We start from the raw sequence: 25,000 nt of genomic DNA on the forward strand, positions 1-25,000 counted from the left end.
TTATTATTATTATTATTATTATTATTATTATTATTGTTGTTGTTGTTTTTTTTGGTCTATCACAGTCCTCCAATTCGACTTTGTGGTATTTATTATTATTATTATTATTTATTATTATTATTATTATTATTATTATTATTATCATCATCATTGTTGTTGTTGTTGTTGTTGTTGTTGTTGTTGTTGTAGTAATGGCTCTTTTGAGTCTTCGTCGAAACAGTAGAATTATAACTGAAATGGAAATTACCTCTCGAGAGGCCCTGTAACAATCAGACCAGTTTTCGCCATATTGATGGAAATTTCCGTTTCTTTGAGTTATCCGGTTTATTGATTGTTCTTCCCTTTGTAAGAATAGTAATTGTCTTCTTTTATATTCCGTTTCCCATACACACTATAATATATTTAGTCCCAAGAGGCAAGTCCTCTGTTTTTAGCCTTATAGTATTTCCCAATTGCGACTCATTGGCACTGGCCGCTTTGAGTTATACAAGAGATGGTCAAGGATAATTTATTATTCATAGCTTGTGCCTGTGAATAAACTACATGCTCCAGAAAAAAACCTTTTTGAGTTTCTATTGATATTTCATGCAGCCACTCGACATCATTCTTTTTAACTTTTCAGCTGATGGACTTGTTGACAGACATTTCTAAAGTTGAACTCATATTGCCCAATGAAGAATTCATTCGATAAACTACAGCCCACGGAAGTATTTTATGCTTCAGGGTAAACTTTCACATTCGTTTTCGGATCTCTAGAAACTAATGTGTTTATTAATATGATTACTTTTCATTTGGTTGTAGGTTGGTCTTGTTTCATTGCCTCCGGAGTCTGGGGGAGTTTTTATATTTTCACCCGTTCGAGTTCTGTATATTTGAGTGATCCGGATATTAAATCAGTTTTATTTTATTAATGCGGCCTCTTAATGATTTCGTTTATTTATTTATTTACTTATTTAATATTTTTGTGATAAGATGATTCATAATATTTTGTAACAGTGCCCCTTTGATGTCGTATCAAGGCGAGACTTCAAAATCTTATTGTTACTAATGTCACCGCTGATTTATTCAGGTCGCCAATATTTAGTAATAATGTTTTGTTCATTTTTTCAGTATTTGATGACTAACTAGTCTGATTTTCCCCTCTTGTTTATTGCAGGTGCACAGTCCAGAGCGCTTGTCAGAAGGCCACTTTCTCCTCCCCACGATGGCTGAGTTTCGGATCCGGCCAACAGTGCATAGACTTCGAAATGATCCTTCCCGATCGCCTGCCCATCGACCACGATGCCACGGTGAGTTCATTTTTTCTTGGTACTTTTGGCTTTTAAGTTTTAATAAGTTGAAAAATAATATATGTACATAATGCATAGTTTGCAAGGTATGTTTTGATTCAGTTTAAAAGTGATATATGTACATTGTACATAGTTTGCAAGGTAAGTTTTATTCAGTGTAAAGATATATGTACTTAGTACATAATTTGCAAGGTAATTCACACTAGATAAATCGTCTTGAAGTAAACATATTCATATTAAATGACATTTTTTTATGAAAATATTGGCATTTATTTTGGGTGCGTGGCTTTTTCTTTGAGTACGTGAAATCTATTGGATGTGGCAACGAAGAATTTTTTTTTTTTTTTTTTTTTTTTTTAATGGTAAGATGGTTGGATTGACATGGTATGAAAATTGTGTATGTATTTATGTATTTACATTACCTTTAAAACCACTCTGATCAAATTGTGTACATAAGTACCTATAATGTTGTAAGGTAAAATCTCGTTCTTAACAGAATACTTAGCTACCATTATTTGACGAAAGTTACTTTATCTCCCAAATCCTTTATCATGAACAGTTGAGAAATTAGTATTATATGAAAATACAGCCATGGGTGTTACCTGATCTCTTTAGCATTTTTGTGAACACGAAACAGATTGTAAATCTGCCCTGCTTAAACCTTTCTGGGAATTTATTTTAACTTTTTTTCTGGAATTTTTTTCACCACTTCCACTCGTGAAGAGAGCGAATAAGATGCTTTCGACTACAGATCAAATCGAAAGTACTGGTAATCTTCTTAGGCACGAAGATATGGTAATTCAATTGTGTTCCACATAGGAAAATGAAAATGGTTTATGTCAGAAAATGCCCAACTGTTTCGTCCTCCAATGGACTCCTTCTTGGAGCGTTTCCTTAATGTCAGAAAATGCCCAACAGTTTCGTCCTCCAGAGGACCTCTACTTGGAGCGTTTATTAAGGAAACGCTCCAAGTAGAGGTCCATTGGAGGACGAAACTGTTGGGCATTTTCTGAGATAAACCATTTTCATTTACCTATGTGGGAATACAATTGCATCAAATCGAAAAGAATTCTTGGGATGTTCATAATTTCTTCCCGTCTATGGTCTTGCTGACTTTTTTTTTTCTTTCTTTTTGAAAGTCAGTGTTCAACCCTATTTATCAAGAATTATTTTGACACCTGTTTGCTTACCAAAAAATACATGAAGTAAATGGCCAACTTTTCGATTTCTTAATTTTTATACACTATCGAAATGCTTGAAAATCCCAATAGGAAATTAAATGGAGAAATATATATAAATATAGATTTTTTCTCCCCTCACCAAGCTTCAAACACCCGGTTAAAGGGAGAAGTATACGTTCAGCCCCTAACCACTATGCCACAACACCGTCAACACAGGATATATATACCATCTCTTTGGTTTGAAACTATGTGGAAAGCTTAGCACTGAATATCTCATCTCTCTTTTTTTATTTCTTATTGTGACGTTTTATTTCTTAGTGTGAGATGTAAGTTTGAACATCTCCAAGAAACCAACTGGATAACGTGAGGTCGGGCGGTCGTTCCATAAAAGTATGCCGCCGTCGACAAATTTTTTTTGCGAATTTACTATAAAGTGAATCAATATCTCCCCTCGATTCGCTGAACTTTCTCCGAAAAGCTCCATTCTACTTTTGTAGTACTGTGACGTTTCTTCCTCTTGAGTTTTTTGGAATGGAATTATATTGATAACGCCACTTACACTCGAGTGTTTGACCTCTGCTAATGATTATTATGTCCTTCAAATAAAAAAAAAATATATATATCATCTGCATAAAATGAAAAGAATATCTGCGAAAATTGAAACATGACCCCTTTTGTAATTAAGTCGCTGGGAGACAACTCTGTCGCCAAGACTTGAACAACAATTCATAAAATTATGCTGTATTCTAAAGCCATTCATTTTATTTTAGATTCCAGAATCCATAAAAGTGAAGTGTATAAGCTCTGTTAAGCTTTCACTAGTAAGAAAGACGTAACCTGATTGTGTATAATCTAATATTAACGATTTAAATAACTTTCCTTGATTAAACCCAGTTTTTATTGGCTTTCCAGGGGTGGTAAAATAAAAACCACAGGTACAATATTTATTTATTTATTTATTTGCTAGCGGTAAGTAGTAATTCATATAATGAATAATTTAGTCGACTCTGCAGCAGCGAATTATGTATCCTTTGTTTCAATATACAGATTCTATATATTATGGAGACTCGTACATACAGTCCATTCGTATTACGGTACCAAGAAAGTAAGCTACTATTTATATCGAACTAAACTTCCGACAGACTACATCTCAGAGAAGCGTTTAAAAACTTTAATATTAATTGGGAATGAGTCATGATTTACCTGAATATGACGTCAAAATACTCAAGATTTTACATTATTAATTGTTATTAAGAATAATAGTTTTAAATGACCCACTTCCTAATAATAAACCCTTCACTCTTCAAGAGATTGCGAGTGACGCTTTCAACACAAATATGGACGAAGTCTTGATGTGCCTGACGCGAAATGAAGATGTTTTCAGAGAACTTCTGGGAGAAGAATCTACCTAAATGTCTTTTCCTTATGTACCTTTCTTGCTTTAAATGATTTAAAGCGGTATTTAGAGCCTTTGGTTATGGTAGACGATTGCTGGACGCAACTCCTATAGTCACCAGAATTTGTTTTGTATATTCTGAGCATATTTCAGCTTGCTGTTAACTAGTATTCCGTGAAATTCGATTAAAACAGTTTATGGGTAAGCAGAGTAGGATACCTAGTTAATTCTCATTTTTTTTTTCAAAGTGATTTTTTTTATTGAAATGCTCTCCAGTTGTTATGGCTGCTGATGAACATCGTAATTCTAAATATGGGCAATTATATTTTTTTATATGTTTATATAATACGTGGTTTTTCTTTATAATAAATATTTAAATCGATGTATTTCAGTGCTCTCTCTCTCTCTCTCTCTCTCTCTCTCTCTCCTTATCTACCGTACTGACATTTTTATATTATATTTTTTTATATTCTTATATAATACGTGATTTTTCTTTATAATAAATAAATCGATGTATTTCAGCTCTCTCTCTCTCTCTCTCTCTCTCTCTCTCTCTCTCTCTCTCTCTCTCTCTCTCCTTCTCCTCATCTACCGTACTGACATTTTTATATCGCTTCCCCGGGGAGATGCCGTATAATATCGCCATAAAATTCGAACATTTATTTCGCCCTCATCCGTTTGACACCCAGTTTATACAGGCATTTAACTATTTATGAAACTACGGAGGGCGAGGCATATCCGGAGGAGACTTCAGGGGTTACCGCAAAGGAACCTCTTGCGGTGGGATATTGAATATTTGATTTAATGTCGAATTTGCTGATTACATACATGCATATGTATAATATATATTGTATATAAATATATATAATAAATATTGTATATAAATGTATATACATTTATGTACATATAATGTTATATATATAGTATTATATATACATATATTTATATTTAGTATATACATATATGTATATGTATTTATACATAATGTATATCAATGCATAATTATATAACTTTTTATTACGTTACTTATTTATGTTCACAAACATTTGGTCACAAATGCCACTTAATATGGACGTCTCTAAACTTACACAGGAGCAGATTCACTTAAACGTAAAGTTTCTCTGTGCTGTTAAATATGCCCAAATTGCAGTGAATTTGATATTAAATGATATTTGTGGCTTGTGTATGTTTGGTACATTAGTCAAAAACGTTGCCTCACAAAGCGAGCGACCAAAGTTCAATGTCCAGGAATGGGAACGAATTACGGTCCATTTCCTGAGATAATCATTTGGCCCCTTCGTTGACCTAAGTAGGGAATTGGGTACCTGGTAGTCAGTCAGTTGTGATGTGTTGCAGCCAGGGTGGAAAGGGCATGGGCTAGCAACCGCGTCCCACGATGTTTTTGAAAATGGAAATGTCAACTCCGCTTGAGCCACTTCTATTTGTCGAAAAGGCACAGAGTTGAAAAAGTACATATACATGTGCGTGTAAGAACAAGGAATATATTTACATTATCCCGCCTATAGCATGAATTGCATAGCCAAAAAAACCATCGGAAAGGAAGAGAGAGAGAGAGAGAGAGAGAGAGAGAGAGAGAGAGAGAGAGAAGGGGTAGTTTTGGGTGGATATAATGGAATGTCTATCCATGAGGTGTTATTTGAATAGAAATGGTTAAATCATGCAAAACTCAAGATGATTCTTTGAGAAACTGACCAATTTAGAGGGATAGGAGTGGGCTCATGGCGGAGGCTAGAACGGTCTCTCTCTCTCTCTCTCTCTCTCTCTCTCTCTCTCTCTCGATGGTTTAGTGGTATCGCACTCGCCTGATAGCTAGACATTCCCGCTTCTGTCCACAAATAGGGCGAAAGTAGTAGGGTCTGTGTCTGTAAAACCCACTGTATATATTTTTTATTGGGCTGGGTGGGTATGAGAGAAAAGAAATAGTGACGTCGACTCTTAGAGATGTGTCAGAATAATTGCCAACATCATAAAAATAAGGGGAAGGGGACTGCCTCGTCATGGTAATCTCTTCCTAATGTGGTGGAACTGTCCTACAGATATGCTCGATGTCCTTGACCATGGAGATTGTAACGCCAGTTAGTGAGATTCAATTCAGAAACATTTCTCTAGCATCATCTTATTCTTCTTATGATCCATTTGGGTACCGGAAAATATTCTCTCTCTCTCTCTCGAAAATATTTTCACTCTCTCCCTCCCTCCCTCTCGAAAATATCTCTCTCTCTCTCTCTCTCCTCTCTCTCTCTCTCTCTCTCTCTCTCTTCCCGAATGAAAATAAGCACAGGGAGGAAAAGCGATCTTGAATATCGCCTCGAAGGTCTCTCGGTTCCTTGAATGTTTAGGGGGGGATTTCGCTGCCGAAATTCTTGTGCTGCTCCTTTACAATATCCATATTTCTCTCGTGTTAATGCTCATTCCGTGGCCGGACTGCCTAGGGCGATCTACTGTAAACACTAGTCAGGGTTTTCTCATACACAGCGGTCAAGTCTTCATTTGTTTTCCTTAACTTTACTAGATATTGTCGTTTACTTGAACTCTTTTTAAATTTTTTGTTGATTTTCATATTTTCATTTTTTGAAATTTTTTAACAATTTTTCTTTTATTTTTTTTACTTCTATTTTCTCACTATTTTCATGATTCTTTAAAGTTTTTGTTTGTTTGTATGGTGTTTTTACGTTGGATGGAACCAGTGGCTATTCAGCAACGGGACCAACGGCTTTACGTGACTTCCCGAACCATGTCGAGAGTGAACTTCCATCCCTAGAAATACACATCTCTAACGCCTTAATGGAATGCCCGAGAATCGAACTCGCGACCACCGAGGTGGCAGGCAAAGACCATACCGATCACGCCACTGACGCGTTCATAGTTCTGTAATGTGTAGTGTATCCTATAAGACATTTGCGCATTTTTCGATATTTGTTTATACGTATGACTGCTGAGAAGTTAAAAAAAAAAATAAAATAAAATCACTGTTGTGAAAGTAATGTTGAGCGTTATTATACATTTTGCGAATTCGAAAAAAATAATATGTGGACTTATCGCCTCCCTGGAGACGAGATAGAAAAGGGTTATGTGATTTATATAACAGCCGATCCAACAAGGTGTTACTATGACCATTATTATTTATTGTTGTTTGTCTTGGTGCAGTTTCGTTTTCCAGAAGGAAACTGTACCCTTTTTTTCATTATTCGTTTGGAAGCCAATGGTATGGACAGCTTGCTCTGCGTGCCCCCCCCCCCCCCCCCCCCCCCTGCCCCCCCTGATGCTTCGGGAGCTTGTATTGTGACCATCAGTTTGTAGATTTTTTGCTAAGTCTCTCGTTAATGGTATTTTCAGTTCGGAAAGAGTAAAAATCTCTCTCTCTCTCTCTCTCTCTCTCTCTCTCTCTCTCTCTCTCTCTCTCTCTCTCTCTCGATTCGCCGTTCTTGGAATGATAAAATGGTTAAATGCGTGAGCATCCCCCACGTGTGCATGTCTTCAAAGGAACTGCTTTTTCGTCCAGTCATTTTTTCCTGATAAAGAAATAAAACAAAAAAATTGCTCCCTTTCTCAGTATGGTGTGTTTTTAGCTCCTTTTTTCTGCAGCATTTTGTTTTTGATGTATTTTTGCACCTAATTCACATTTCCTTGATCCTATTGAATGTAAAGGAAAAGAATAAAAAGTGTTTTTCTCAAAAGACGAGTCGTGTTGTGAATGGGGAAGTGAAATTTCGATTTGTAGAAAGTCATTTATTTTAGTAAAGTGTTCTTTTGATGCGGTGTATTTTTAAAACAAGTCATAATGTTATTGAAGATTCGTCTTATAACAGCATATGTGCAGGAACGCACCTATACGAGTACACTTTATACTATGTTCATGTATAAAAACTCGCATACGCATTTTATCGCCTTTGTAACCTGTAATGATGAAGACGTGAAGCTATATTATGTAGATTAAGAAAAGATATAACACCAAAGTTGATAAAGCGTAATCGTTTTGAAAGAGGTGATTATTTCACCTTGAGGAGAAATCATGCTAAAAGGTTTAAAGTAATTGCTCGTTTGAGTATCATGAATTGCTAAGTTTGTTGGGATTTTTTTCCCACGCATGATTTTGCATAATTATGTAGACTCCCAATTTGTCAACTAGGATGGCGGTATTAAACCAACTTAGTCTTTTGTTTTGCCATTATAATACTAGTGTTCTCCTATGTGGATCTCAACAGCTTCCGGGTACCTTTATCTTGAGATGAAATGACTTGATTGGGGTTATTTTCCCAACAGTGATCATGCGTGATTTAGGCCGTCACTGCAAGGTGAACTGTGTGTAGAGCCTTCAGGGGCGTGGTCGGTATGATGTTGGCGTACCACCTCTGTGGCCACGAGTTCGATTCTCGGCCATTCCATTGAGGTGTGAGAGATTTGTATTTCTGGTGATAGAAGTTCACTCTCGACGTGGTTCGGAAGTCACGTTAAGCCGATGGTCCCGTTACTGAATAACCACTGGTTCCATGCAACGTAAAAACACAATACGAACAATATGAACTGTCCTTCCTAGTCGTCTTCCAAGTACTTCACTTCCTTAGGGAGCCTTTTCCATGCGTTTATTTTCGACAAGGAACCTCTTCTATATATTGCATTTTAAGATAAAAAACACCTTCTGTACATTCCAATTCAGGAGGGAATCCGCGCTCTTTCTAAAAAGGACGTCTTTATGCTCAATTTTAATGAAGCGAGAATCTCTTCCATATTGAAGCAAGAAGGAACCTCTTCCATAAGCTTTATTTCTGGAAGGAATCTCTTCCATGGGCTGTATTTCAAGAAGGAACCTCTTTCGGACTCTGAATGGCAAAAAAAAAAAAAAAAAAAACAGCTGCTTTTTCCGTTGTGCAGGGCAGGTACTACATTTAGAATTAGTCCGTACTACTCACTTTGCAGTGTCTACATCCATTATCTGTTTAGGTTTCACGATGGCACACTCGTGTTCTTATAAGTCCAAGTGAGGCTGAATTGTTACTGTAAAGTGCCGTGTAACATTGTTTTTGTTTAGTTGTACTTTTTTTCGACTCAGGATTGTGTATTGATGCATTTTAAGTGTTTGTATATTTGCGTTTGTTTGGCCTTTTAGTCTTGTCTCTTGTGAATGTGTCCACATTTTTAATATTGTTATTTAGTTTTTCATTTATACTAAAGAATGTTTAGAAAGACCCATCTGTATAGTCTAAAAGAGCCGTTTTAATATGTATGGCGCATGGTCATGCCCTTCTGCTGAGGGGGAGGATAGGGGGAGTATGGGATGGGAAGAGGCAGAGGGAACAGGGGTAGGTAGGTGGGGGGGAGGGGGGGTGGGGGGGGGGGGGTGTCAATCCATGAAGCGTTTCGTTCGGCCCTTGACAAATGGTGCCAATTTTGTCGTAATGTCCTAAGTATCGATTCCAGCGGCAGCAGGCTGACAAGAAGTGTTCTAAGACTGTCTTGGTCTTAACTTGAGAGAGAGAGAGAGAGAGAGAGAGAGAGAGAGAGAGAGAGAGATTCTATCGAAAAATGAATAAGTTTTTTTTTCTTCTTTTTTTTAAGGTTGGTTCTGAAAGGATTCCTTATGTTTTGCCGGTCGTTTTCTCTCTGATCGACGTGTTGAAGTTTGTAGCGACGCAGTGGCGGATTGTAATAAAAAAAAATTCCTTCATCATATTTATTTATTTATTATTTATTTTTTTTTACTTGAGCGATGTGAGGGAAAGGTTGAAGATTTATAGAACATGATGACGGAGTGCTTTCGATTTTTTTGTTAGTTTCTTTTTTCCGCTTTGACACCGTCTTCGTAAATTTATTATTATTTTTTTTTTTTCATTATTTTTTTGTCTGAAGGATATTGTTAGGACGAAGCACCATTTTTCAGGTTTCTGTAAAAGAAAACTGTCTGTCCGCCCTCAGATCTTAAACACTACCGAGGCCAGAGGGCTGCAAACTTGTATGTTGCTCATCCACCCTCTAATCATCAAACATCTCAGATTGCAGCCCTCTAGCCTCAATAAGTTTTATTTTATTTGAGGTTAAAGTTAGTCATGATCGTGCGTCTGCCACCGCTGTAAGTGCCAACAATACTAGCCACCACCGAGCTGTGGCTGTAAGTTTCATGGGACGTGACTGAGAGTTTCATATACAGTATGATATGCTGTACAGTAAACTCAGTAGCGCCGAAGAAACGTCTGAGCATTTTTTACTTTTTTTTTTCCGCCCATTACCTACACGTTCTTGTTTACACGTTCCGCTGGCGAGAGAATTTTATTAAAATACTGAATTGTCTGGCACCTCATCACATTCAGACAACATTGACCCTTTCTGCTCCTGACCTCTTCTGACCCAGCAACTACTCCCCCTCCGCTTGCTTTCCTTGACATGTAATATCCTCAAGTGTACGTTAATAACTCACATAATTGGGGCAAATATAATTTCTCTCTCTCTCTCTCTCTCTCTCTCTCTCTCTCTCTCTCTCTCGTGAGTCATAAAATGTGGCACGGGGTTGTTTTTATACCGTGGCGTTATTTATAATTTCGAGATTATGAGAATTTATGAAAAGGGGAAAAGAGAGAGAAATGACCAGTCCCATGTGGACGCTTCTACTACCCTCTTAACTAACACTTTTACTTTCTTTTTATATGTTTTAGATTCAAGTTAATAGTTTTAAATTCTAGATTCTTAAACGTATGTTTTGTTAAAAAGTATCTTTAACGTATGTTTTTAAAAAGTGTCTCTAGGATATGTTTTTAAAAAGTATCTCTAGCATATGCTTTTTAAAAAGTATCTTTAGCATGTGTTTTTATAAAGTATCTTTCGCATATGGTTTTTAAAAGGTATCTTTAACATATGTTTCTAAAAAGCATCTTAACATATGTTTCTAAAAAGTATCTTTTAACATGATTTAAAAAAGTATATTTAACATATGTTTTTAAAAATATCTTTAACATATGTTTCTAAAGAGTATCTTAATCATATGTTATTTATTAAAAAGTATCTTTAACGTATACTTTTAAAAAGTACTGATCTTTTGTCCCAGTTCGTGTTAGATTCCTAGAAATCATAAAAGTACTTCATGTATAGTCTCAGTATTGGTATGAGAGTAAAATAAAAACAATGAAACATAGAGTAGATACAAACAAAGAAGCATTAACTCGTATACGTATACGTAGTTCTGACCTCCTTATGTGGATAGTTAGCCGTGCGTGGTATTTTTCTCTTACGGTGTTTGGCTTGTAACGTAAGATCGTGGGTCAAGAGATCGGAGAGTTCTAATCCCCAATTGGCAATATTATTATTATTATTTTTTTTTTTTTTTCATTCTTATTATAGGGAATTGAAAATGACTAACATTACCTCCTCTCAAAATTTGTTCCAACAATCAATTTTACAATTATCCTCAAATTACTCCTTTCCCAAAACTTATTGGAAGGGTCCACAGGCGCGCACGCATGCACACGAATGTATGTTAGTATCTGTATATTATAAATAAATAAATAAACATATTTGTACATGCGTATTTATTTTATATGCATCTATATCTATGGCTATTATTTATGTATACAATGTATAAAGACACACACACACTATATATATATATATATATATATATATATATATATATATATGTATGATATATATATTACTCGGAGGGTATTTGAGTGTAAGCTTAGCGTGATTTCACATTAACATGGGCCTACATTGTAATTATAACAGTACTTTATTTATAAGTCCCGACAAATTATAACTGTGATATTATTTATGCTTAATATTAGTATGGTTTCTAAGGCAAGCCCATTCTTTTGACATGAATCTTATTGGCTTTCGTCGGTAGAAGAAATGTTTTATGTCATTTTATGCTTGCCTTACAACAGATTTGTGATTTTAGCGTGAATAAGCCAAATAAAGCAGGTTAAAGATTGTAGGTATATTGTCAAGAACATTAGCATCCCATGATTTGGTATTCCCTTTTCGTAAAGTAAATGTTATTTGGGAAATTTTGCTCCGATTGGTTCTATAGAGTAAGTAAACGGAACAAGGAACTTCGTATCGCGATAAGGCTCAAAGGCGTCCCGCCCTTGACATTTACTTATATTGACCCATGGAATTACGTAGGGCCCACTTGGGAGTACTTCGTTCAGAGAACTGTAAGGGCCTTCCTTCTCCCTTATCACTACTCCGTCCATATTGTCACTTGAACGTTTTCAAGGTTATTCTTGAGGCCTTAAATAATCCTCATACGCCATGACAATAACAATAAAACAATATTAAAAAAGACTTAAAAAAATATGCAAAAAATCGTCCAGAAACCATAACATTAAAACAAGCATATAAATGGAGGAAAACCCGCCATATATATATATATATATATATATATCCTATATATATATATATATACATATATATATATATATATACATACTATATATATATATATACATATGTATATATATATATATATATATATATATATATATATAAAATAGTGTATGCTAAATATCGTCAAGGTTGTTACAAAGTAAAATAAAAACAAGATGAACCGCCTATCAGTTTCCATTTATGCTTGACAGATTCATTTGCTAGTTGCATTATTTGATGAGATAACCAGGCGACAGCAAACTGATGCTTGGTACGAGCAGCGTGTTTCTGATGATGTAATGCCCCCTTCGCCTACTCTTCTCCCTCCTCGGCCTCCTCCTCCCCCCTCCCCCTCCCCCTCCCCCTCCCCCTCCCCCTCCCCATCCCCCTCCCCCGCTTACCCCCTCCTCCCTTGGCCACAGAGATGAAGGCCCTCTGCTGGCTTGGCTTTTTCGATGCGTTGGAGGATGTCTCGGCGAAAAAGGTTCTTCTTTAATGCTCCTGTAATATCTTGCATATGTATAGCAGACTCTCTCAGGCGCCCTTATTTTCTTGTGTAGAGAATGAATATGTAAGTGCACAGAGTTCTTTTAAGTTAATGCACTTTTTATGCTCTCGCCCTCCTTCTGCGCCGAGAGGAGAATTTTAGAGAATAAATTACTGGTATGTGTGAAATGGAATGCACAAGCAAAGACAGTCTGACACACATACACGCATACTCACGAGAGAGAGAGAGAGGAGAGAGAGAGAGAGAGAGAGAGAGAGAGAAACGCGAATGATCGGGATTTTCCAAAACTTAGAATTAATAATTTTTTTTTATCATTCCCTTCCCTTCAGGTCCAGCTTACCATCCGTACCCTGCCGGAGCTGCCCGTGGGCGCGAAGTACCAATGTGTGTGGGGAACGGCGCCTCCTGAAGATGCCCTCGTGACTCCCAGCGGCCTTCGGTGCATGACTCCCCCCCACTCCCACCGCCCTGCCATAGGTACCCACCGGGACCACGTGCTGGTGCCTCTCGCTGTGAGATCCAGCGAGACCAATAAGGACTTCGTCTCCCGGAACTTCGCCTTCTACGACTGCAGCAGGCACAACACCTGCGGCACGTGTGTCAAGAGCGACTGGGCGTGCAACTGGTGCATTTATGAGAACACCTGCACGCACAATACTTCTGCCTGCAGGAGGACTGTCATCTCTGGGGAAAACGTAAGTGGCATTGAAGCGTCAGTCTTCTGATACCATAGTCCATGTTTGATTGTAGTTATAAAACGTTGGGGTGCGAGTTATTACGCAAGCATTTAGTGTTTTTGAGAAACTCAAAATATGATTGAATATATATATTTTTTTTCTAAGTGAAAGAAAACAAATAACCCGAAGTAAAAGCAAGTTAGGCTTAGGCCGATTGGTACCTGCTCTATCAAGGGGTAACATTTTCAAATTAACTGTTATGGCATCAATACATAAATATTTCATCAATGTTGTGTGAAATATATAGCACTTATTGTACATCACATTCAATGGAAATTTCAAATAGTTCACCAAAAAACTGCTCACGCGCTTGAGTTTCCATAGTTTGCTACAATAAGCGTTGCAACTAATGCTTGTTTTTTTAGGGTAATTTATCCATGAATTGCGACATTAAAAGCGTTGCATTGTTTAACAATTTATACGTAACAGAATATATTCAAGAACCCGTTGCTCGCCTGACTGCGAGGGTAACTACTACACTGATACTTGGTAGAAAGAGTCATTTATTCAAAATGTTTCCCCAATTTGATTAATACAAGCTAGGAGTGGGTGTCTTTATTAGATTTATTTTATTTTATTTTTAATTTTTATTTATTTGTTATATTTTATGCTATTTTTTTTTTATTTGGCCTTGTGATGGTGGTTTTCTTATTGATCATAATGCTTCTCTGTTTTCCCCTTATTAACAGAATCCAGCGCAACTAGCCTCCCACGGCACTGGGTTTTGCCCAAAATTTTGGTCGGGCCAGAACAAGTTGCTCGCGGCGGATGGAGCCAAGTCCGAGTTGCACCTCCTGGTCGAGAACCTGCCCTCGCCGAGGGTCGGTCAGTTGGGATTCCAGTGCGTCGTCAGCATAGAGGGCGCCACCATGCTGGTCGGCGCTCGAGTCGTCACCGAGGACGAAGAGTCGGCGGAAGAAATCGAGGGCGGAGGAAGCGGCAGCCTCTCCACCACCATCACGAGTCGCTTCTACCACCTGAGGGTTCAGAAGGTCGTGTGCGAACCGACGGTCTATCGGTACGAGTCCACGGAGGGCGAGTACGAGGCGCGAGTCACGCTCGTCTGGAACAGGGAGCACGTGGTAGACGCTCGACCCCTGACGCTCTACAAGTGTGGAGTCCTGGGTTCCCACAGGGGACACCAGGACTGCTCGTTGTGCGTCACTAGGCACCCGAGGTACAGGTGCACCTGGTGTGGTTCCGCTTGTATGTACGCCCCTCACTGCCCCAATAAACCGGCCTTGCCCGCGGTGGCATCCTCGTCTTCGGCGAGTGCCACACTACCGACGGGGCTGGATGAATTGGACGCGGAAATTGAGGGGAATGAAGCTCTGCTCGGCCAGTGCCCGACGCCCAGAATTGATATGGTGAGTATTTTGGAAACGATGTCCTCGTATATAAGAGGCAATCTATTATAAGAAAAGATATATACACACACACACACACATATATATATATATAGTATATATACCCTTATATGTATATCTAAAAATAGGTATAGAGGTATGGCTCATTTGACCGCAACTTTTTCAAAGTCACTATAGTTTTCCGCAACTGATTTTTAAAAGTAAGCAGGCGACGGTGTAGACACTTTTCTGTTCAAGTAAGTAAACGAACACGCAAAACAAGAGCAAAAAAGAAACAAACAACCAAGCTACGCGAGAATTACGCACACAGCATAAAATGTTAGAAAACGTGAGAGAAAATGGGAGCCGTGGCAACGTTAACTCTTTTTGCAGACCCGACAGTCTCATCCAATATGAATTAGGAAGAAGAGCATCTTACAAGATCTGAGGCTAAAACTTCTTTGTTTGCTCTTCAGGCTTAGAGGGTGGGGCTTTGGGGGGGGGAATGTTTTGGGGGGTGGGGGGTCATTTGTTTCCATCAGGTATATTTTGTTTTATTTTATTTATCTTTTGTCACTTATTTTTCTTTTTGTTGATTACGTGGCTACATTTTTTAAGGTCTGACGTCACAGTATTTTACCCGTGAAGTATGTGGAACCTTTTGAAATTATTTATGAACGTACTTGATGCAAAGTTAATGTTAATAGGGGTTGTGTAAAGTAGATTACAGTAAATAGTGGGGTGGCACAGGGTATGCCATGTCTCCTTCGCTGTTTTTCCTTCTCACGCATTATATATATAATTTATTATTTAAAAAAAAAAAAATATATCTATATATATATATATATATATATATATAATATAATATATATATATATAGATATATATATATGTGTGTGTGTGTGTGTGTGTGTGTGTGTGTGTGTGTGTGTGTGTGTGTTTCAAGGGGTTTGAGATGGAAGAGAAATTAATCTAAATAAAGAACTAGCTATAATAAATTTAATGAAAGCCTATAACTGGCAGACCAAACAAAGGGCTGGCTGAGTAAGAGTTTGGAATCAGACTGAAATTGCATTCTAAAGATTAATTCAGCACGATTTATTTTGCTATACTGACGTGAATCGTGGTATGATATTGAAACTAAATCTAAAAGTCTGTCAATTTAAGAATACAATTTTGAGAAGATTATCACGAGTTAGGTGGCATGAGAGCGTGAGAAATGATACCTTAAAGGAAGCTGCGGAACTTACATATATAGAAGGGGTAGTGACGATAGGGAAATGAAGATGGCTTTGACGTATCCTCTCACAACCCTTGTTAGGAAAGTTTGTAATAGTGTCTGCTGGGCCCCTCGAGGATTTGAAGACCCTGAACTGCGTGAATGAACCGAGAGGCTTGGAGATTTGTGGAAGATAAAGCACAGGAATTTCATCGAATAGCAAAGGTTTGCGGAGGCCCTTTGAGCCGAACGGCATTAGAGGCGATGATGATGATGATAATGATATATGCTTTTAATAGTTCCCTCCTTCCCCTTTGATTAATAGTTCCCTCCTTCCCCTTTGATTAATTCTCTAGTTTTGGTTTCTGAATTAATAATACCACAAATATATATATATATATATATATATATATATATATATATATTTATATATATTTCTATGTATATATATATATACATATACTATACATACGCATATATATATATATATATATATATATATATATATATATATATATGAGAATGGCAAACAGCGAAGGTGGAATGGCATAGCCCACCTGCGGCACCCCAATATTTATTGAAAATTTACTTTATAAGAGCCCTATTAACATTGACTTTGCATCTAGTGATCTCTTTATAATCATTTTTTTACGTAATTGTTCCTCAGAAGTTTATATTTAACAGTATTATTATTAATTTTTATTATTTCATTGATAATTGGAAGAGGTGAGGAAGACATGCATAGTCATCTAGGCCACCTCCATCACAGCGGTCTTCTAAAGAAACCTCATCACGAGTCTAGCCGCTACCTCGGACTGAAAGGACTCGTAAGGATCATGACCTAGGAAAACCAGTTCAGGGTTGAGGGCTATGGGTCCTCTGAATAGCATATTGCAGGAATTAATCAGCCGTGGTTCTCCATTTATATAAAGATGATCTTAATGATCTTATCTGAATTCAATTCTCAAGGTACATGGAGAAGAAAAGATGTCTGTTGAGGCAGAAGGAATCCGGTTCAACTAGTTGCAACCGAGAGAGAGAGAGAGAGTAAGGCTTTTATAATTCATACAAATAATCTCTCTCTCTCTCTCTCTCTCTCTCTCTCTCTCTCTCTCTCTCTCTCTCTCACAAAGCTTTCACCAACTCTTATAGCGGAATGTACTATGATTAATTCAATTTTCTGCCCTCGGTTTTTTGGTGTAATTTTCCATGTGATTAATTAAGATTGACGAGCATTTGAATTTAGAAATGTGTTGGACAATTCACCAGTAATATAAAACGTTTAATGATTTAGGAACACTGACAGTATTTGAAGTTAGAAATGGAAACCATTAAAAGGGGTGATAGAGATTAAATTTAGTAACATTTTGCATTAGATAATTTGAATAAACACACACACACATACACATATATAATATATATATATATATATATATATATATATATATATATATATATATATATATATATATATATATACTATATAATTTATATATAATTTCATTTGAGGATGCTTTATATTATTTTGATGTCCGTGTTGATATGCGTTGATGCTGGACGCACCTGGTTCGACTCCAATCAGCCGGCCACATCTGTCGCTCTCCCCAAACTTTGTCTGGCTGGACCCCCCTCCGCGTAGTAGCCTCGTGACCCACCCTCCTCCTCCCCCCCTCCCCCGCCCTTCCAAACTAATCTGCTCTCTCTCTCTCTCTCTCTCTCTCTCTCTCTCTCTCTCTCTCTGTGGTACCAGATTGGCCCTCCATCCCCCCACTCTCTCTCTCTCTCTCTCTCTCTCTCTCTGGGTACCAGATTGGCCCTCCATTCCTATCTTCTCTCTCTCTCTCTCTCTCTCTCTCTCCCTATATTGCTAAACTGTCCTCTCCCGTTTCAAAATTACTCCAACTCTGGGCTGTTGGTCCCTCTGGCATTACGATATTATGAATTTGGACACTGTCCAGTTTTCGGGTCTCTATTGCTTCGTTTCCACGTTTTAGTGTTTTGCCTGTAAATAATTGTTTGTCGGGATTATGTTTGTATTTTTGACTTCGTGAGCAATAACAGAGTGACGTTAGTTTTTTTTTCTCAGGAATTTGAACGCATTTAATAGTTAAATTTTACCAATTTGATGCTTTCATATTGCTTGGTGGTCAGACTAAGTCATTTTGCACTTCTGCCTATTAAATAATTGCCATCGAATGCTTTTCTGATCATATCCTGATGGCGATGACAAATGTAGAACAATGGAAAAGGCGTCTTGCCCTGTTATTGTTCGCTGTTGATAATGCAGGAGTATTTTATGTCTGTTGAACATTTACTTGCAATTTGTATTCTTAGATTCGGGAATTTTTTTTCTCCGATTCGTCACTTGATGATGTGAGTGTAGTCATATGCATTTTTCCCTTCTCTCTTTTTTTATGTCATTTGTAGACAATCCATTGTCTAGAAGTTTTATTTTTATTTTTTTTAATAGTAACCTTACACAGTTGTTCTGTGCGAATTAACGTCCACTTTTCTAATCGAAATCATTATAATAAATCGAAATCATAATAATATATGGCGTGAGCTTGGAAGTTGATGTAGGTACTCGTTTGACCCCGAGATCTCCATATGTTAGTCATGACAGTTTACTTAGTCTGTTACAGAAAACGCAGTTTATAAGAAGTAGAGATAATTTAGGTATATCACATATAATAAACATATTTGATAACCATTGCAGACGACAAAGCTTTTCACAGAAATAACTAAAGATATTGAAAGCCATTTTTGATACGGGCAGTGTCGTTTCTACAAGCGAGCATTGGTCTCTGAAAGCTAATGTTAATGAACACTGGATATGAAACCGAATGCTAGAGAACGGTTTAAAGAAAAGTATAAAGAGTCAAAGGCTAGGATGAAGGCCTCCTGAAGTCTGTTTATGTTCCATTAAAGAAGACTGGGCACTTGTATAGCTATCTGTGTTTGTCTTCCATTTTCATTAAAAGCAAGACCAGCTTCAAAAGACTTTCTAATTTTTATGCGAAGATTCTTCTTCAGGGCAGCTTAAGAAGGTGAATGAGTCTCTCTCTCTCTCTCTCTCTCTCTCTCTCTCTCTCTCTCTCTCTCTCTCTCTCAGGATTTTAGTTTTCTTCTGATCATAGCTCTTGCCTACTATTTCTTCATGTTTTCCATTTCTCCTTTCAACCCGTTTATCTCTTCATTACGTCATAGTTCCTCGTTTTCTGTCCCCAGATTTTATCTCGCTTTCCTGCCTAGACCTCACTTTTTTATTTGCATAGTTTTTTTTTTCTTCCCGTTTCTCCCTTCCATCGTCACAAATCCCTCCCCCCACCCCCAGCCCTCCACACCAAGGCTGTAGACCCTCCCCATACGTCCCTCTCCCCCTCCCCTTTTTTTTTTTTTTTTTTTTTTGTCTTCTGAGCGTCAATTGTCTCTTCACTCGGCTCCAAACAAGTCTCGTTCATTCTCCTCGATTTACATCTCATCATCTCGGTTTTGTATGGACGCCATTTTAATCTCGTTATCTCTGTCTTAGGGGAGAGAGAACGTTTCCCTCTCACGGTCTGGTGAGGTCTCCTTCAGGGGTACTATAGATTCCCATCCGAATGTTACGTCCTTTTAATTTACTTGTGTTTTTGAAATCTCAATGTTGTCGTCTTTTTTGTGTTTTAAGATATTCTAGTGACTTTAGATTAGAAAGTTAAAGTTTTGCTCTTGTATATCTAGTCGATAGGTCGTCACTTGCTACAGTATAACGACTCGTCACTTGCAACAATATAACGACGCGTCACTTGTAACAATATAACGTCTCGTCACTTGGAACAATATAACGACTCGTCACTTGCGACAGTATAACGACTCCTCACTTGCAACAATAGAACAATTTTGGGGTTTTCCTAAATGGCCCAGAAGGAAAGGGGCGTTTCCTGATAACATTGCGAATATGGTAGTTTTTCATTGTATCAACTAGAGAAAAGGGAAATTTATCCTAAGCTGAACTATAATAAAGATTTCTTAACACCAGCAAGAACATTCAAGTCTCTCTCTCTCTCTCTCTCTCTCTCTCTCTCTCTCTCTCTCTCTCTCTCTCTCCAAGGCCTTGTAAATCGTTATTTATTCAATTCAGACTTTCCCCCACGTCCCCAACTCTTCGCTCGAAGGCTTTCACTAACCCCCTTCGCTCATGTCCATATTCTCCTTAGAAATTTTTGTTTCAAGTTATAAAATTCTGAAGCGGCTGCCAAAGTTTTTCGATTCTTTTTTTTTTAAGGCGCCCCGACAGATTAAGTGAATGCAAAATTTCATATCTGAATCCTTTTATTTTTCACGTAATATTTTAGACCTTTAGGTGATAATACATATTTACAAACTATTATTAGTTTAGCTGTAGGAATTACGTGTTTATATTCTTACAACAACATTCTTTATTCGTTACTTTTTACATACCTATAATTTTTCAATGCTACGTATCAACACACCAGAAGTAGGGTTTGTAAGATCTTCCCAAAAAGAATTTGGAAACTTAATACAAAGCAGTCCGTAATTATAAATTCCATCGGCTATTAGGTAAAGGGATTGCCCCGATTGAAAGTCATGGGCGTGACAACATAGTAGATGGTCGTCGTAGATGACATGATGGTTGGGATACTAATTTTTTTGAAGGTAGGAAACGATATGCTTTGAAAAAAGTTTACATTTGTTCATTATTTGTTTATGCTCGAGTGTAGTTACGGAAGTTTGCACTGCTTCTGTTGTAAACTCTCGTACGTTTAATTCAGGATTCAACTTCCATTTTCTTGTTGAATATCGAAATCACAAAGTCCCTCAGTCGTGAAAAGAAAACCTTTGTGGCAGATGCCACACAGCTCGAGGCACGATAGCGATAGCATCGTACATCGTGTATCTTGTGGCTCTTGCGGCAAACAAAAACAGACCAATCACGATCCATCACGGCCTGTCAACAATGGCGTCATCAATCAAACGACAAATCCCGAGGAGGATTAAGCGTGACGTCACGGATTCTGACATGGATTTCAGAGTTGTCCAATAGCGGTAATCGATGATGGTTTTATTCAATTTCGTATAAATGATTGCGATGTACAGCGACTTCGGCGCTGAGCACTTGCGGTCTCGAAGGCATTATGAATCGATAGAATCAAGTTATTCCCGATAGGTTAAAGGAAAGGAAGAAGAAGAAGGAGGAGGAAGCTACGACGACAAACATCAAAGCTTCTTTCGTACTTCAGGCTCCATTCGGATGTCTTTTGATGTCTGTCAGTACAAAGCGCAGTTTTTATATTATTTCAGCGATTATATACATTTACTAGCGCGCGTAACTTATCTGAATATTGTTCCTTTGATCGAGTTCAGTAAATATATTCACTTTTTAGTAGATATGTCTTTGTTGTTGTAGTGTTTGTGAGATGTAGTTAATCGATCATCTGCGGGGAATTTATTTTTATTTAGTAATTCGCTTCAGTGGCAAAGCACTGTTTCTACATACGAGTTCATTTTCGTTCTCTTGATCATTTCCTCAGCAAATCGTAATTTTCTGTACACTTTCTTCTTATTTTTCTTCTTCATATTTTCGGACTGAAGTTTCTCCAGCGGCGATTGCTGATGAAAAACAAAATGACAGGAATAATCGTAATGATGATAATTTTATTTAGGAATCGTGATTTTTACTGTGTATCGAATGTGAGTGTATCAGCGATGTTCAGGAATCTTGCCATCGTTTTGTTTGCTCTAGGAATATTGTAGTCTTTAGCGGTGAATTTTCATGGTTTTAGAAAAGATGATGTAGTGGCAGAGTTGTTTTTGGGGTCTCTGTAATCATTCTGACCTTTCTAAAGTCAGTTGAACATTTTTGGTGCTTAGGAATTCCTGAATAATGCAGGCGGTTCCTCGTTGGACGAGTCGGTTACGTGCTCGACTACTGATCTCAGGGTCCGGGTTCGATTCCCCCCTCTGCCAACAAGGAATCGGAGGAATTTATTTCTGGGAATAGAAAATAATTCCTCGATAGAATGTGGTTCGGATCCCACAATAAAATGTAGGTCCCGTTGCTAAGTAACCAATTGGTTCCTAGCCACATAAAAATATCTCATCTTTCGGGCCGGCTCTAGGAGAGAGCTGTTAAGCGGCTCAGTGGGCTGGTTAAACTAAGATATACTTGACTGCAGGCGGTTAGGGAATCAGCTGAACATTCTGGCGTCTTGGGAATTGAGAGAATTGAGAGATTACTGCAGTTTTAATCGTTTCCATAATTATGTTTAGGTGATTTGAGAACGCTTTGAGCTTTGAGACGAATTTCACCGCTCCTGAGCCAAATTTTAATAGTATTAAAAAAAAGGACGATGGAGTATGTATATTTAAAGTAGGGAAATGTTCCTTATACGTACGTATGGAAAGGAAAAAGTAGGCATCTCAGTTTACTTTGTATTCATGTATTCTAGAATGCCTTGGCGTACTGCAGTATGAAATCATCGTTCCAGAGCTCTTTTTTAATGTTTATTCAAGTATTAAATCGTTTATTAAGGAATTCGGAAATGTCTGTCGGTATAAAGGAATTCATTCATGTATTCAGGAATATCCTTACGTATGCAGGGGTTAATTTAGTACTCGGGAATTCGGTCACGTATGCAAGATTTTAATCGCAATTTTTTTCTCTCTCTCCAGATCCAGCCATTATCCGGTCCCCTGGAAGGCGGCACCTCAGTCACCATCGAGGGTAGCAACCTTGGCCTGCGGGAGGAAGACGTACGGAATAACGTGTTCATCGGAGACGTGCCCTGCCGCGTGCACGAGTACCACGTCTCCGTGAAGATCGTTTGCAGGACCGGTCCGGCCCCTGTTCACGGCGGTTCCTCTGGGGCCCAGGAGCTCCACTTTCCAGTGAGCGTCTCCACGCCTGCTGGAACCACCACGTCGAACGTCAAGTTCACTTACACTGTAAGTGGGCAAAGTCAAGGGCTTGAGAATCACCTTGGTAAAAGCAGTAGTGGTTTTATTTTAGCTTTAATTACAACCTTCCTTTTGAGAAGTATCTTTAAATAAGTAGAATCCTGCCAGGTAACCAAGGGTATACGAAATATCAAATGCCTTTGAGCAGAACGAGTTCTTTGGTGAACAAAGTACGCGTAAAAAAATTATAATTTTGGTTCCGAGTTGAGTTAGAGTTATAGGAATTTTAGCATATTTCCCATTTATTTATTTATTAGAATGAAAATGTAAAAAAATAAATAAATAATGTGCATGTTAAACAGTACAGAAAAAGTATTTTTAATAAAATTTAGCGTATTTATTTTAATTTTCGTTTGTGAAACAAGTCTCTATTTGACCGTAGATTTTAGCTCTCTCCCCAAGTAAGATGGAGGTCGGATCACGTCTTGTTTCTCGGCACGTTTTGTCTAATTATTTGTTAGGTTGAAAATGTAAAAAATAAATAATGTGTATGTTTAACAGTACAGAAAAATTATATTTAATAGAACTTAGCATAATTTATTTGTTTTTGTTGATCTTAAAGGTGTTGTTTACAGATTGTTAGACATCAGCTATCATTTCGTTTATTTCCTTTGTTCAATAGCTTTGTTCTCAGTTTACCGTTACACTTCAATTATTAATTAGTAATCTGGTTCTGTGCTTATCCTCAGTGTTCAGTGATAGAGAGAGACCTAGATACCAGAGAGCATTTTCTATCATATTTTATCACTTGTTCCTCGTGCGATTATGATCCCTTTCTGACAAAAGCCCAACTGAGATACTTAGTTGGCATTTAAGAAGAAAATTGTCCGTATTAGAACATTATTTTATCAATATTAAGACTTAACACCCTAATGCATTATTCGAGCTAATAATATGGAATCTTCTGATCTGGCTTAATTAATGTCAGAGTTAACCTTGTAACTGCAGGTATTATTCCTTTGGGAACATCCCGCCTCACTTTCTTCCGTCGTTTGCAAATGAATATATTGCAATCGTTGCAGTTCCGTTTTGGCTTTAGTCTTCCTGGCTCGTAAGTCTTTTGAATCACCATTTTTTTTTTTTTTTTTTTTTTTTGCGAGGCTTCTTGTCCTTTCTCACGGAACATTCACTTTGAGAGTAAAACAAAAATTACAAAGAAACCCATTTTGTATCGGAAACCCGTTGTTCACATAGGCCATTCTAGAGAAAGGACCTCCCATTCTCTTGGAAAAAAAAAAAAAAAACTCACTAATAGGGCCCATTGATATCGGAAAAACCAGTCGTTCAAGAATGGCGTTAGGATAGTGATTTAGAAAGCCATTCGAGAGGATGAGGGCTTCCATAGAGAAATTGTTGGTCCATGGTCTTATATGTGCGGAAGTGCATTATTTTGTATTAATTTCCTATTCTTAAATTGACCTGGGCTTTCAAATGGAAACAAGGATGAAGATTTCAAACCATTTTGGGAACGAGAAATTCAAGAGTCGTATTTGGATGTAAAATCTCTCAGTATCTATTAGAATCTGTTAAATTGTAAAAGCGAAAGTCCACAGTAACGACACAGTGGATTATTAAGATTTTCAGAAAATAGTTTAGCAATTGCAATAAGTCTTATTTCTAGACATTGTCTGAAAAAGACCAAAGGTAATGGATGAAACATAAAAAAAATGAAAAACCAATGCAGCTAGTGTCCGAAAGCTTATACAATATACACACTTTAAGTACCTTGCACAGTGCGCCATATCCTACTATTTGTTCCCATTTATTTTTTTTTTATGTCGCACAAATATCCATAGGGAAATTAATCCCATGTTTAACAATCACAAAATTAAAGTCCAGAGCATCACCATATTGCAAAATTGCCGAAGATTGCCGTCAGTTTTAACCGGATAGTTATATTAGCATAAGGAATGAAGTAATATATTTTCCAATTCGAAAACTTTCCAGAACGTGAGCGTTACGGAAGTGTGGCCGAAGAAAGGACCCGT

At 37.5% G+C, this 25,000-nt stretch overlaps 1 protein-coding gene across 1 annotated transcript in view; it reads left to right on the forward strand.

Annotated features, from left to right (window-relative positions):
- LOC135212023 (plexin-B-like) overlaps nucleotides 1-25,000 on the forward strand; it is a 223,536-nt gene that overhangs the window by 157,231 nt on the left and 41,305 nt on the right. Inside the window, exons 4-8 of the mRNA XM_064245318.1 lie at nucleotides 1,157-1,289; nucleotides 13,080-13,445; nucleotides 14,177-14,854; nucleotides 22,728-23,000; nucleotides 24,960-25,000. The exon at nucleotides 24,960-25,000 is cut by the window's right edge and continues 561 nt beyond it. Coding sequence (XP_064101388.1) covers nucleotides 1,157-1,289; nucleotides 13,080-13,445; nucleotides 14,177-14,854; nucleotides 22,728-23,000; nucleotides 24,960-25,000 — 1,491 coding nt within the window. The remainder of the gene's footprint in view (nucleotides 1-1,156; nucleotides 1,290-13,079; nucleotides 13,446-14,176; nucleotides 14,855-22,727; nucleotides 23,001-24,959) is intronic.

This window comes from Macrobrachium nipponense, chromosome 19 (assembly GCF_015104395.2).
Source record: "Macrobrachium nipponense isolate FS-2020 chromosome 19, ASM1510439v2, whole genome shotgun sequence".
Lineage (NCBI taxonomy): Eukaryota > Metazoa > Arthropoda > Malacostraca > Decapoda > Palaemonidae > Macrobrachium > Macrobrachium nipponense.